The sequence below is a fragment of the Amblyraja radiata genome, chromosome 8, assembly GCF_010909765.2.
Source record: "Amblyraja radiata isolate CabotCenter1 chromosome 8, sAmbRad1.1.pri, whole genome shotgun sequence".
In the NCBI taxonomy this organism is placed as follows: domain Eukaryota; kingdom Metazoa; phylum Chordata; class Chondrichthyes; order Rajiformes; family Rajidae; genus Amblyraja; species Amblyraja radiata.
The window spans coordinates 56,519,701-56,534,020 of NC_045963.1; the positions used below are offsets into that span (position 1 = coordinate 56,519,701).

The 14,320-nt window shown below is 41.3% G+C and overlaps 1 protein-coding gene across 1 annotated transcript; it reads right to left on the reverse strand.

Annotated features, from left to right (window-relative positions):
- Positions 1-8,065: 8,065 nt before the first annotated feature.
- On the reverse strand, positions 8,066-12,784 carry LOC116976253 (endonuclease domain-containing 1 protein-like). Its single transcript, XM_033025964.1, has 2 exons — positions 12,161-12,784; positions 8,066-9,634 (listed from the first exon to the last, which is right to left on the reverse strand). The coding sequence occupies exons 1-2, from the start codon at positions 12,473-12,475 to the stop codon at positions 8,552-8,554; spliced, it is 1,398 nt and encodes a 465-aa protein (XP_032881855.1). The 5' UTR covers positions 12,476-12,784; the 3' UTR covers positions 8,066-8,551.
- Positions 12,785-14,320: the final 1,536 nt, after the last annotated feature.

A 14,320-nucleotide genomic window follows, 5' to 3' on the forward strand; every position in this document is an offset into this window, starting at 1 on the left:
TGTTGAAATGATAACAATTTGCCCAATTCATACATATCTCCTATTTTCCTAATCCCCAGTCTATCCCATTGTTTGTATGTTTTATCGATAAGAGATGGTTTGAATGCAGGATTATTCAATATTGGGGTTAGTACTGATAGATTATTTAATTTCAAGGATAATTTTATTTGTTTCCAAATTCTTATTGTATTGTGAATAATTGGGTTCTTCTTATATATTATACTATTCAATTTTATCGGTGAGAACAAGATCGTTCCTATATCGTACGGGAAACACTCCTCTTTCTCCATTCTTATCCACTCTGACTGGTGAGTGGAACTATCCAACCAGTACATTATGTTCTTAATATGCTCTGCCCAGTAGTAATACGTAAAGTTAGGTAATGATAAACCCCCAACTTCTTTAGGTTTACACAAATGCTTTTGTTGAATTCTGTGTGCTCTATAATCCCATATAAAATTAGTGATATTAGAATCTAGTTTTTTGAAAAAATATTTTGGAATATATATTGGGATCGCTTGAAACAAATATATTAATTGTGGTAAGAAAGTCATTTTTATGGCGTTAATTCTACCTATCAATGAGAGCGGGAGCGTTTTCCAAAATTTAATCATAACATTCAGTTTATTTAATAGTGGCATAAAATTGGCGCTAAATAATGATTTGTGTCTTCTCGTAATTTGAATACCCAAATACTTGAATTTTTCTGTTGCAATTTTGAAAGGGAATTTTAATAGGTGTCTCGCATCCTGTGGTTTTAAAGACATAATTTCGCTTTTATTCCAATTTATTCTATATCCTGAAAAAGAACCGAATTCTTCAATTAGTGTTAATAAGGTGGGGATACTCGTTTGTGTATTAGTAATATATAAAAGAATATCATCTGCATATAATGAAATTTTATTCTTTGAGTCCTTAGTATTATATCCGTGAATATTCGGATGATTTCTAATCCTTTCAGCCAGCAGTTCTATCATAAGGGCAAATAGCAATGGTGATAAGGCACTATTACCCCTTGTTAAATAAAATTTTGGAGATAACATATTATTAGTTAATATTCTTGCCGTAGGTTTATCATAAAGTAGTTTAACCCATCTAATAAAATTCTCTCCCATATTAAATTTTTGGAGTACCTTATATAAATACTGCCATTCTACCTGGTCAAATGCCTTCTCTGCATCCAGCGTAACAACTGAAATATCTTCAATGTCCTCTTTGTGAGAGTACATTATATTGAAAAGCCTTCTCAAATTATTAAATGATTGTCTTTTGGGTATAAATCCCGTTTGATTTACCAATTTGTTAATATAATTATTCAGTCTTCTAGCTAGAATCTTTGCTAAGATTTTCTGATCCGTATTTAGAAGTGATATAGCTCTGTAAGAACCCGGTTCATCTAAATCTTTATCTTTTTTTGGTATAAGCGTCATTGTTGCTTCTGCTAAAGTTTCTGGCAGTTTATTTTCGGTATAAGCCTGCGTGTATAAGTTGAGTAATCTTGGTACAATTGACTCCTGAAATCGTTTATAAAATTCATTACTAAAACCATCTGGTCCTGGGGTCTTCCCATTTTTCAATGAGTTTATTATTTGTTTTATTTCTTCACTAGTAATCCGTGCTCCTAATTCCTCTTGTTCTAAACTATCCAATTTAGGAAGGTTGCAATTATCTAAAAAAATTGTAATTTTACTATCATCTGTATTTATTTTAGTTGTGTATAAATTATGATAAAATTGGGCAAACCTTTTATTAATATCCTTTGGTAATGTTAGAAGTTCACCCTTATCAGATTTAATTTTAGTGATAGTATTTTCCTTTTCTTGTTGCTTCAGTTGCCTCGCTAATAATTTATGTGGCTTATCCCCAAATTCGAAGTGTGCCTGTTTTGTAATTTGGAATAGTCTTATTACTCTTGCCGATAATATTCTATTGAGATTATATTTCAATAATGTTATTTTATTATGTTTATCTATGGTTGGGTCAGTTGCATTGTCCAGTTCTAGTGATTTTATTTCCTGTTCTATCCGCTGAAGTTCTCTTTTATTTTCTTTATTTTGAAAACTTTGATGAGAGATTATAGCACCGCGAATGTATGCCTTAAAGGTTTCCCATAATAGCGATACAGAAATACCCGGCGTCTCATTTATCTCGAAAAATGTTTTTGTTTGTTCTGTTATATACTCATAACCCTGTGGGTTATTTAATATTTGTGCGTTGAATCTCCAAAAAGGTTTTATACCCGGCATTCCCTCGATTTTAAGTATAAAAGTCAGTGGTGAATGATCGGAAATAATACTATTATGGTATGATGGTTTAGTCGTGTACGGGATTAATTTTGTATCCAATAAGAAATAGTCAATTCGTGAATAAGTTTTATGAGCCGATGAGTAAAACGAATATTCCCTTCCACTTGGGTTTGCTATTCTCCAAACATCAGTTATGTTATTATTTTTTATATGTATTTAAAAATTCACAGGTCTTAGTTTTAACAAGACGCTTCCCTACCTTTATTGATTTATCTAAATATGGGTCTACAACACAATTAAAATCTCCCCCCATTATTATATTTTGATAATTATGCTCTGCAATTATATCTACTATTTTCTTTAAAAATTGGGGGTTATCAAAATTAGGCGCATAAATATTTATCATAGTTAATGGTATATTATAAATTTCTCCCGTGACTATAACGTATCTTCCCTCTTTATCAGATATGGACTTCTTTAATTTAAAAGGTATACCTTTCCGAATTATAATGGCCGTGCCTCTTGCTTTAGAAGTAAATGCGGAGTAGTAGGTTTGACCTATCCAGTTTGCCCTTAATCTGATCTGAGTTTGTTGTTTCAAATGCGTTTCTTGTAGGAAAGCAATATCCGTGTTTAATGATTTTAATTGTGCCAGAATTTTACCCCTCTTAATTGGCTCATTCGCACCTCTAATGTTCCAACTACAGTATGCGATTAAACTTATCAAACTTAATACAGAATCCATTATTATTCCAGCCTCGTGGTCTTGGATGTATAACCAGTCCATAAATCTTGAGTCATGTCATTACAACACTTCACAAGAATGTGACATCGAGAAAGAGCAAATGACCTGTGACCAAATGACCTGAGAGGCCTACTGCCTAATCAGACTTTTTAAGATATAACTTATTTTCAATACAAGATTATATAAGATACATTTAATATAATATATACTATAAAGACAGTTCACAGACAGTTCAGTCTGAAGAAGGGTCTCGACCCGAAACGTCGCCTATTTCCTTCGCTCCATAGATGCCGCCTCACCCGCTGAGTTTCTCCAGCATTTTTGTCTACCTACGATTTTCCAGCATCTACAGTTCCTTCTTAAACAGACATTTCAAAGGTACTTTGGATTCGGCTAGCAGACGCCATCTGCACGCGTACGATATCCACCATTTTCTCCATTCACCGGAGATTGAATAGGAGAAGGGAGTGATACTGCAGGTCTGAGGGTGAGGATGAAGACCTCGGCAGCGGCCGGGGAGACGAAGCAGCAGGCAAAGCATCTGGTCCGGGGTTAGCAGGCAGTTGTGAGACCGTGGGGTTGGAACCGTGGAGGAGACACAGCTGTGTAGTCAGGATAGTGTCGAGTTCACGGGCAGTAATGGGTTCTTGAACTGATTGCTTGGGCAGTCTGTGTCTGTGGCTCTCGTTGCTTTGACCATTTCGCTAAAATATGCGGATTCGTTGGTGTAATTTGTGGCTGGGTTTTGGCAGTGGTGTCTAATGGTTTCCAATTCCTTGGCCATACTCTTCTGACCCGAGTGTTGCCAAATTTGCACTTTTCCACCGTCAGCTCTCTTACCTGTGACCCAGTGAGTGTGGGTGTCTTCAGCCTGTTCCAGGTCGTCGGCTTGCCGCTCTTCGCCCCCTTTGGGTCTCCCGTTCAACCCATTCTGCCTGTGTACCGCTGATTAGTCGGATTCCCTTGGTACCACACATATCGGCGGAATCTGGCAGGTGGGACTAGAGTGGATGGGACATGTTGGTCGGTGTGGGCGTTGAGTCGAAGGGCCTGTTTCCACGCTGTATGAATCACTGGCCTTTCCACAGGGTCCAAGGAATGCACCTGACCGGGGTCCCCGGGAAGGAGGAGGAGGTACATATCCTGAGCCATTACCAACCCCAACCTCTTGCTGGCATCCTCTTCTTGTCTCTTGTTACTACTGAGTCGAATGCAATGTACTCAGTACCAACGCCCCTTTCTCAATGTTGGTATTGCTGGCAGACCCATTGCAATCCCGTTATTAATCAGAGGAATATACACCGTCATATATACATTCTTCACAAACAATGGGCCAATCATTGTTACAGCAATGCGATAGGAATTGCCGTTGCCAACGCCAATGGAGACAATTTTAATAATTGCTCAGGAAGGGGCAGTCTTCCCATGGTAAAATAAATACCAACCTCCCCACACCCCTCAGCATTGTCATTCTGCGAACTGGCGCAATGGTCAAGCAAGCTTGCAAGAACAAGATCCCAGTAGTGGTTTGTTTAATGGACATTACTTTCACTTTAATAATTCAAACCATCTATGCCCTTAAAGACATTACCACAAAGTCTTAATATCATCCATTTGACAAAAAAAAAAATCTCAATGTTCTTGCTTTGGTGACGAGGGAATCAAATAAATTGCAAAGGGAATGAAACAATTAATTCAGCAATGCAGCTTTTAATTACATGTGTTTTTACTTTCAGTTACAGAGAGTTGGTGAAATTGAGTTTTGTAGTGTGGGTTATTACCAGTAAGTGCAAGAACGTGCATCAGCTTTAATTATATTTTGGCATCCTGAGCTTCTGGATGTGGATTCCTTTATTTCCTTTCTCCTTGTTTGTTTTCTCCAGGGATGTTTGCAGGGTTGAGGCACTGTGCAAATGCAAGCTTTTAATGTCAGGAAAACTAATAATCATTTCTTCTGTTTAGCAAATGCATCTAAAAATCCATGACTTAGGATGGAACTATGTTATGATGAAAAATAATTTATATTCTGCCTTTCTCATAAGGATAATCAAATGATATATGTGAAGTCATACATTTTAAAACATCTGCTATTCCATTTTAATTTGTCTGATATCTTTAATTTGTTGAATATGTATCAGGTTAATTAACTCCCTCAATAAATGTCTCACCATTCTTCAGTATCCTGCAGCATGGAAACAGGCCCTTCAGCCCATGCCAATCATCAAACACCATTTGCACTAATCCTGTGTTATCCTCCCATATTCCAATCCACCTCCCTCATCCTCCCAGATTCTACCACTTACTCTAATTTTCGGGGCAATGTACAGCTGCCATTTAAACTAGCAACCCGTGTGTCCTTGGAGGGTGAGAGTGAACTGGAATGCCTGGAGGAAACCCATCACAGGGCGCATGTACAAACTTTACAATGGAAGTCAACATTGAACCTCATTTGCTACACTTTGTGAGGCAGCAGCTCTACTGGCTGTGTCACAATTAGTTGTGGACTGTATTTTTGTACAGTAATAGTGTGGATTTCTGTACAAAATATATTTAGAAGTCCTGTCATACTTAATACATAACAAGTAAATGAAGTCGCAGCAATACTAGGCAAATCTGCCAAGTATTGAACAGATGAGTATTTCTGATTTAACCCTTTGTCTTTTTCAAGTAAAACTTTCCACCATCTTACGTAGCACTCATAGTCATACAGCATGGAAACAGGTCCCTCAGCGCATTCCATCCATGCCTATCAAGACCTAGATACCTTATAGCTATGAATCTCTTCATATTTCCAATATAACCTGACAGTTTCTTGATTCTTGGCCATTGATGAAATTTGCACCCAAATCAATATGTAGTTGACTGTGAGTAAATGTGAGGGAAGTGAAATTAAAATAGAAACATAGAAAATAGGTGCAGGAGGAGGCCATTCGGCCCTTCGAGCCAGCACCGCCATTCCTTGTGATCCACTGCCTGCAATACATCAGAATCTCAGCTTTTGAGCACAGGCCTTCAAGTGCTGCTCGAAGATATGTGCACAAGAGAGAAGTTGTAGATGATCTGAGGTGCCCCATGTTTGCCCAGCTTGCCTAACACACTCTTATAGCTTAGCAAAAGAGCTGCTGCCTTAAAGCACCAGAGACCCGGGTTTGATCCTGACTACTGGTGCTGCCCGTGTGGCGTTTGTACGTTCTCCCTGTGACCATATGGAGACCATATTGCTCTGGGAGCTTCAGTTTTCTCCCATATTCCAAAGACATGCACATTTGTAGGTTAATTGGCATCTAATTATACGATATATGTTTGGATGCTCTGTTGCTAAATATATTCACGGCAGGGACTGATAGGTTTTCTAATTTTAAAGGATTTGAGCATAGGGAGTTGGTGCTGGAAAAGATAGAAGATCAGCCCTGATCATATTGAATTTTAGCGCAGACATGATGGGTCGAATAATGCTCTCCAACCTCCATTACTCATGTCACCATCATCCCTCAGATCTCAATTCAAAGTTCTAACCAACCCTTGCCTCTGGCGACTAGCCAGATCTTGTCCTTCTCTCCAATCCCACTCGTGATCACAAACCTTTCTCTGGCACCCACACCACCCCACTTTAGCCTCTCTCCATGTCTCATCCCTCTTCCTGGTTGTTCCCAAGGTATCAACCATCCATGGAGGTCTGTCTCAGACTCCACCCAAAATCGTAAGCTGCATCCTGAAGTTAAAAGTTGCTGCACACCAGTCAAGCTCAAGGCCCATAGTTGGGAGATCCCTGGTCTTGGTAAACACCACAAAACTGTAAAAACAACATGCATCCTTGTAAGTTTTTTTATTACAGTATAAGTCAAACCCATCACAAAATCCATACAGATAACATCTACTACAGACAACTGCTCCCCTTACACTCTTGTGTGAGTTCCGACAATATTACCTATTACAATAAAATAAATTAAACATTTCTATATTTCAGATTTGGGCAGGTTTTGGTGATGATAGGAGGTAACAAAAAACGAAATCGGGGAAACGATTTTCCAGTGTAATCATGAACACGTTCAGTATCAGAGGTGAGGTCTGAGTGACCTCAGGGTTCTTGCACGGTAAGGAACAAATAGAAAACACTATGGTCTGTTTGACCAGTTTAAGCTCACACAGGTCCCCCTACTTCCCCATCCCCTCAAATATCCATCTCTTTGCGTTTTGAATTTGTCAGCACTTATCCACTTTCTTCGTTATTCTCAAAATAATGCTGTTATAGCAATTATTAAATCTAAGTTTCACAGTTTGAATTATGTGTTTCATGCTCATAAGTGTTTTGTTCCTTTTGAGCAGCCTGGCATGCAGTAATATCCAGCCACATGTTGCAGAGTCTCTGACGCTAGCTGCCGAGACTTTGATGTATAATGTTTCTTCTTGCTTGATGAAATTCAGAAACCTTCCCTTAAACACTTATGTGTAGTATTTGTTCTCGAGCGATGAGTGTTGTTGGCAAAGCCAGCGTTATTGTCTGTACACAGCTGACCTTGAGGCAGTAACAGAGAGCCACCTCATTGAATTGCTGCAGTTCTTTTGGTAAAAGCACTCCCATATAGCTGTTGGGATTTTGACCCAGTGACAGTGAAGCAATGGCAATATATTTCCCACTTAGGACTGTGTGTGCCATGTACCTCTGACCCTTTCCTTATTATAGGTAAAGGTTCCTAAACCTATCTACCTTTTCCTAAGACCAACCTCTTTGACCATTCTGATATTTCTATAGTCGGAGCAAAATTTTGTCTGAATGAAGATAAGTGTCTTTGAATGGTTAACTACTCTTCATTATTGTAAGATGACAGAGTCGACACAGGGCTTTGACCTAAGCATTAATTTTTCATGAACAAGCTGGCCAGCTGAGAGGAACCAAGACCCTCACAATTACTTTCCCAATCCTTCCCGAAATAAATTAGTTAGCCATGTAGATAAGCGCATGGGTTTCACAAATCAGTGCGAATAATTAATTTAATATTCCCTTCAGAGACTCTCCCTTGCAGTAATTTAATAATGAAACTCCATGCGCTGTAAACTTAAATGCTGGAAGATTGATGTTGCTAGGATGTTCCCATTTGCTTTACAATCAATTTTAAATATTTGTGACGCACACCAAAGCAAATGCTGCATATGCTTGATGTGCGAACTAAAAACAGAAATTATTGGAAAACCCAGCAGGCCAGGCAGCATCTGCGGAAAGAGAAAGAACATTGTTAATGTTTCATAACAGAGATATGAAGTGTAGTCCTCGTTGAGATATATGTTATGCAGCAGCCACTTTGAACACAACAAGCTCTCAAACAGCACTCCAATGATTAGATAATCCATATTAGCGAGGGGTATATGTCAACCAATATTAAAACTGAAGAAAATCTTCCTGCTATACGTGAAGGCTAAGGATAGTATTTCATTTACTCGTCAAGAGTAGAATCCTGTCGTAGTGATCATCAGTGACCCCTGGAAGTTGGGACCGATTGACAAACAGTCTCTCCATATGAAAGTCAAACCCTTCACAAACCACCAGTCTCTGCACAAACATTTATAAAATTCTGACAAGATATTTGAACAACCTGCCAACACAGGAGATGGCATTAGCAGTGTCTGATGCAATGCTGAACATAATGCTCAAGAGATCTTGTGGAACTGAGAAGACCGTGACAAATAAATATTTAGCCATGATGGCGAGACAGCTGGCACTGTCGTAGATGATCCCGTAAGGAATCCTTAAACATGTTACTGCCAAAACTTGGAAAACTCGGAGAACAGCTGCAACGAGATGGGCCAAGGTCATTGTTGCGTTGGCAAACATTTCAAAGGGAGCCAACAGTATGTTTATGATAGATGGCGAAATGGCCTCGTTAATCTCTTCCCTGGTCTGTTCCATTGGGGTTTCATTTTGTTTCATCACCAAGTCATCATCATCAGTTGCAATGTTATCTTCTGAAGGCATTTGTGGTACAATGTCTTCTTTTATCTCCTGACCATCTATATTCATTTTAATTTGATTTATCAGCTCTTCTATCTCTTTAGAAATCTCTCCCTCATCTTGGCTATCTGTACCACAGCCGTTGAAGATATTGTCCACACCCAGTCTATGCTGAACCTCCGACACTGTTAGATATTCTGGTTTTGCCTCAGACTCCAAGTCTTTCATAAATGCGTAAGAAAAGTCTTTGTCGTACGTCACTTCGTGCTCTCCTTCCAATTCTTCATTCACGGGGCTACTCTGACAGGGGTCGTTATTCTGATCCTGCGGGAAGGTACAGCAGAAGGTTGTCCAGACCGATCCCGGTATTGAAACCCTGTTCTTCAGTTTCTTCTCTGTGGGATTGGCAGATCCTGTCACCAGGTACATCAACCGGCCGGATTTATGGCATGTTCTCGCCAGCTTTGCAACAACAGCCTCCGCCTCATGGTACCAGTTCATGTTGTCCCCCTGGGTCATGGGGACTGCATTGGTAAGTGTGCAGGTGCTTGTGGCACTTGTCTTATTGTTAAGACTGAATGGATACATATGTCCTCGTTGGTACTCTTCGTCCTCATAGTCTGAGTTCAACGCCTGCAGTTCACCATGAGAATTTATGTTGTTCACCATCTCATCCGGTAAACTTAGATCATCGATCTGAAACCAACATCATCCAAAGATAAGAAACATTCCTACTATCAAAATGGTGCCCAAGCCACGTGATTATTTGTGTACTAGCCATAGAAGCAGATCTGCAATCATATATTACAATCCCTCCACACTTTTTAATCTCCACTCCTATATTTCTTATGTTAACTGTGATCTTCTAAATCTCCCCTTTACTGTCTTTGCCTTGCACTAAACGTTATTCCCTTATCACATATCTGTACACTGTGAATGGCTCGATTGTAATCATGTATTGTCTTTCCGCTGAATGGGTAGCATGAAACAAAAGCTTTTCACTGTACCTCGTTACACGTGACTATAGACTAAACTGAAACATTCGGCCTCACAATCTACTTATATAGTGTGCACACTCATGGGGGGGGGGGGGGGTTGGGCAACAAATGCCAGGCCCATACTGGAGACCATAGATGGATGATGGTAATGGAAAGAAAGTTATTAGACTGGAGTCTTTGGGATAGGGTTTACTCTCATTTGGAAGGGATTAAGCTAATTAGAAACAACCAGCATAGCTTTGTCTTACTGACTTGATTGAGTTTTATTGATGAAAGTGATCAATGAGGATAGGGTGGTGAATGTTGTCTACATGGATTTTAGTAACGCATTTGATAAAGTCCCCCATGGTAGGCTGATCCAGAAGATTAAGATGCATGAGATTCACAGTGACTTGGTCTTATAGATTCAGAACTGGCTTACTGATAGAAGACAAAGGGTTGAGGTGGAAGGGTGTTACTCGGGTTGGAGGTCTGTGACCATGGGATATAGATCAGCTACAGATGTGGATGGAAAAATGGCAGATGGAGTTTAATCCAAGCAAATATGAGATGTTGCCGTTTGGGAGATTGAATGTAAGAAGAAAGTATACAATTAATGGCAAGACCCTTAGCAGCATTGATGTACAGAGAGATCTTGGGGTTTGAGTACGTAGCTCCATGAAAGTGACAACACAAATAGATAGAATATGGTGATATAGAATAGATAGAAAAGGCATATGGTGTGCTTGCCTTCTTTTGTCGGGGCATTGAATAGAAGAATCAGGAAATCAGGATGCCTTTTTATAGGACTTTAGTTAGGCTGCATTTGGACAATTTCATGGTCACCCTGTTACCAGAAGGATGTGGAGGCTTTGGAATGGGTGCAGAGGAGGTTCACCTGAGTAATGCTTGGATTAGAGGGCATTAGCAATGAGGAGAGGTTGGACAGAGTTGGCTTGTTTTCTCTGGAATGCTAGAGTTGAGGGAAGACCAGAGGGGAGTGTACACAATGATGAGGGACATGGACAGCGTAGACATAACCCAGGGCCCAGGGTGGAAACATATAATATTAGAGGGCATAGCTTTAAGGTGAAAGTTTAAAGATGATGCGTGGGGAATGTTTTTTTTATACAGAGGGTGGTGGGTCTCCGGAACACGCTGCCAGTGGTGATGAAGACAGAAATGGTTGTGGCATTTAGGAGCAGTTTAGAAAGGCACATGGGTATGCAGGGAATGGAGGTGTATACGTCATTTGACGGCAGGAGATTACGTTTTCTTGGCATTCTGCTCAGCACAGACAGTGTGGGCCGAAGAGCCTGTTCCTGTGCTGTGCTGTTCTATGTTCTACGATGGCCAGTCATCTCCCCACTGTAGATAGACACAAAATGCAGGAATAACTACACGGGACAGGCAGCATCTCTGGGGAGAAGGATTGGGTGACATCTCTCCAGCGACACTGCCTGTGTCGTTTTGCGTCCGTCTTCGGTGTAAACCAGCATCTGCAGTTACTTCCCACACATCTCCCACTGTAGATAGTCACTAAAAACTGGAGTAACTCAGCGGGACAGGCAGCATTTCTGGAGAGACGGAATGGGTGACGTTTCAGTCTGAAGAAGGGTATCAACCCGAAACGTCACCCATTCCTTCTCTCCTGAGATGCTGCCTGTGTTACTCCAGCATTTTATGCCTATCTTAGGTGTAAAACCAGCATCTGCAGTTCCTCCCTACACATCTCCCCACTGTGCTGGACATACTCTTGAATCACTGCACTATTAATTTCATTAATTTGCTACAAAAACCTGTTTCACAATTAATTGCCAATTGTAATTAACTTTTTTTAAATTCATTCATTATTTATCGTTGTATCGACCCACCATTTAGTCCCAGTTTCTCTCCCCACCCCCCACCCCCCTCTCCAATGTGCTGCATTTTTTTTTCCTTTTTAATTATTGATCCAATTTTCTTTGGGATGACACTTGTACTGCCTTTCGTACGGCACCTGCTCGAATAACAAAAGCTCACCCTGTAAAGACACCGACCAACTCCCCTTATGAGAGTAATCTTAAATCTGTCAGCTCCGATAACGAAGGCAGCGCGGAGTTTATCCTTAACTTCTCTACCCCAATCCCCTGGTATTTTGATTGTTAATTTGTGGATGTCATGTTTGACGTGGATTCGATCGGAACGTTTTTTTTTCCCTTTGTTCTTTCAGAAATGTGACCAGACAGGTCGGGGACATGTTTACCTGCGGTTCGTGAAACCACGGACTGGGGTTGTGAGCTTCTTCCTCCTCGCCCATGGAGCAGGGATACCTGTAGGCGGAATAGACCGGGGTCCGCAGGTCCGTCCGGTACAACGTAGCGAAATGATAGTGGTCCTTGTATTTCTGGCAGATCCTGACCAGGTTGTCCGAGCTGTTGTTTTCGAATCCCTGGGGTGGGACCTTACCCTGGAAGAACCAGCTGCATTCCTGGAAATCATTGACCACTTTCCCACCCACCGTCCGGAGATGGAAGAGCAGGAACCAGAGCAGACCAGCGGGCCCCTGAGTGAGCTTCATCTCCTTGCTGAAGATCGAGCTGTGCGCTGCCGGGCCAGTGGGAGATGCTGCCTCGTTCAGTGCTGCTTCCTATCTCGATGAGAGATGGAGAGATAGAGAGAGAGCAGTCGTTGTCTCTGCCCTGGTCCTTGGCCACCGCGACTAGTCATTCACAGCTCAGACTGGAGGGGAGTTTAACGGAGACGTTTCCCACCCGATGCAAACCGCTCTCAAATCGGGACACAACAGCTCGCTGTCAGGTGGCCAGGGCGGAGGCAAACAAAACACTGCATTGCGCCGGATGACATCACCCCTTTTTACATGGGATGTCGCTTTGAACCTGAAATGGTGGTTTGTTAGCATTCCAGTGTTTGCCGGGAACTGTAGTTTCATCCAAACTATTGCTCTTTTCCTTTACAACAACTGGCGCAAATTGGCTCCTTTATGAGAAAATCACCACTTGCATTCATAAAGCGTTAATCAGCTATCCCCAGATTAGTCGAGAGTATCCTTGAGGCATTTTGTGGCTGTGGCAATCCACTACTTAAACCTGTGGGGAAATCCTGAAAATGGACTGACAGCTCAGCATGGATTCAGTGGATCTGATGGTATTTCCCCCTGTTACATGATTCTATGTAGCAGGAACATTCGTAGACCTTGTTCGTGCCTTAGATGGGCATCTTGGTTGGCATGGTCGTTGGGCAAAAGGGTCCATTTCATGTCATAAGGAATAGGAGTAAAATTAGGCCATTCGGCCCATCAGGTCTACTCCACCATTCAATTATGGCTGACATATCTCTCCTTCCTAACCCCATTCCCCATCCTTCTTCCTATAATCTCTGATAACTGAACTAATCAAGAATCTATCTATCTCTGCCTTAAAAATATCCACTGACTTGGCCTCCACAGCCTTCTGTGGGAAAGAATTCCACAGATTCACCACCCTCTGACTAAAGAAATGTTTCCTCTAAAGAATCTCCTTCCTAAAAGAACGTCCTTTAATTATGAGGCTATGACCTCTGGTCCTAGACTCTCCCATTAGTGGAAACATCCTCTCCACATCCACTCTGACCAAGCCTTTCACTCTTCTGTATGTTTCAATGAGGTACCCTCTCATTCTTCTAAACTCCAGCGAGTACAGGCCCAGTGCCGACAAACACTCATCATAGGTTAACCTACTCATTCGTGGGATCATTCTTGTAAACCTCTGCTGGAGCCTCTCCAGAGCCAGCACATCCTTCCTCAGATATGGTGCCCAAAATTGTTCACAATATTCCAAATGTGGCCTTACCAGCGCCTTATAGAGCCTCAACATTACATCCCTGTTTTTGTATACAAGCCCTCTTGAAATAAATGTAGCATTGAGTTTGCTTTCTTTACTACCGATTCGACTTGCAGATTAACTTTTTGGGAATCCTGCACAAGCACCTCACCTGCACCTCCGATTCTAACTGAATCCATTTCTCAGTGACACACCATCTTTCTCACTGACATCCTTCATCTCTCTCACTGGCACACTCCGTCTCTCTCTTTCACTGACACCCCTGCTCTTGTGTTATTCCCCCTTTACTGGTTCTCCCATAATCTCCCTATACTGGTGTTCTCCCATAATCACCATTTGCTGTTGCCCTCACCTAATTCCCCAGTTACTGGTGCCCTCCCCCAATGCCCCATTTACAGGTGTTCTCTAAAATCCTATTTACTGGTGCCCTCCTTGAATTGTCCATTTACTGGTGCTTGCCCCTAATTCCTCAATTCGATACAGACCCTGGGTGCTGTCTTTGCGTGTCAAGTCTACACGTTCTCCTTGTGATCACATGGGTTTCATGATCCCGCAGATGCCGCAACTCCGAAATAAAAACTGAA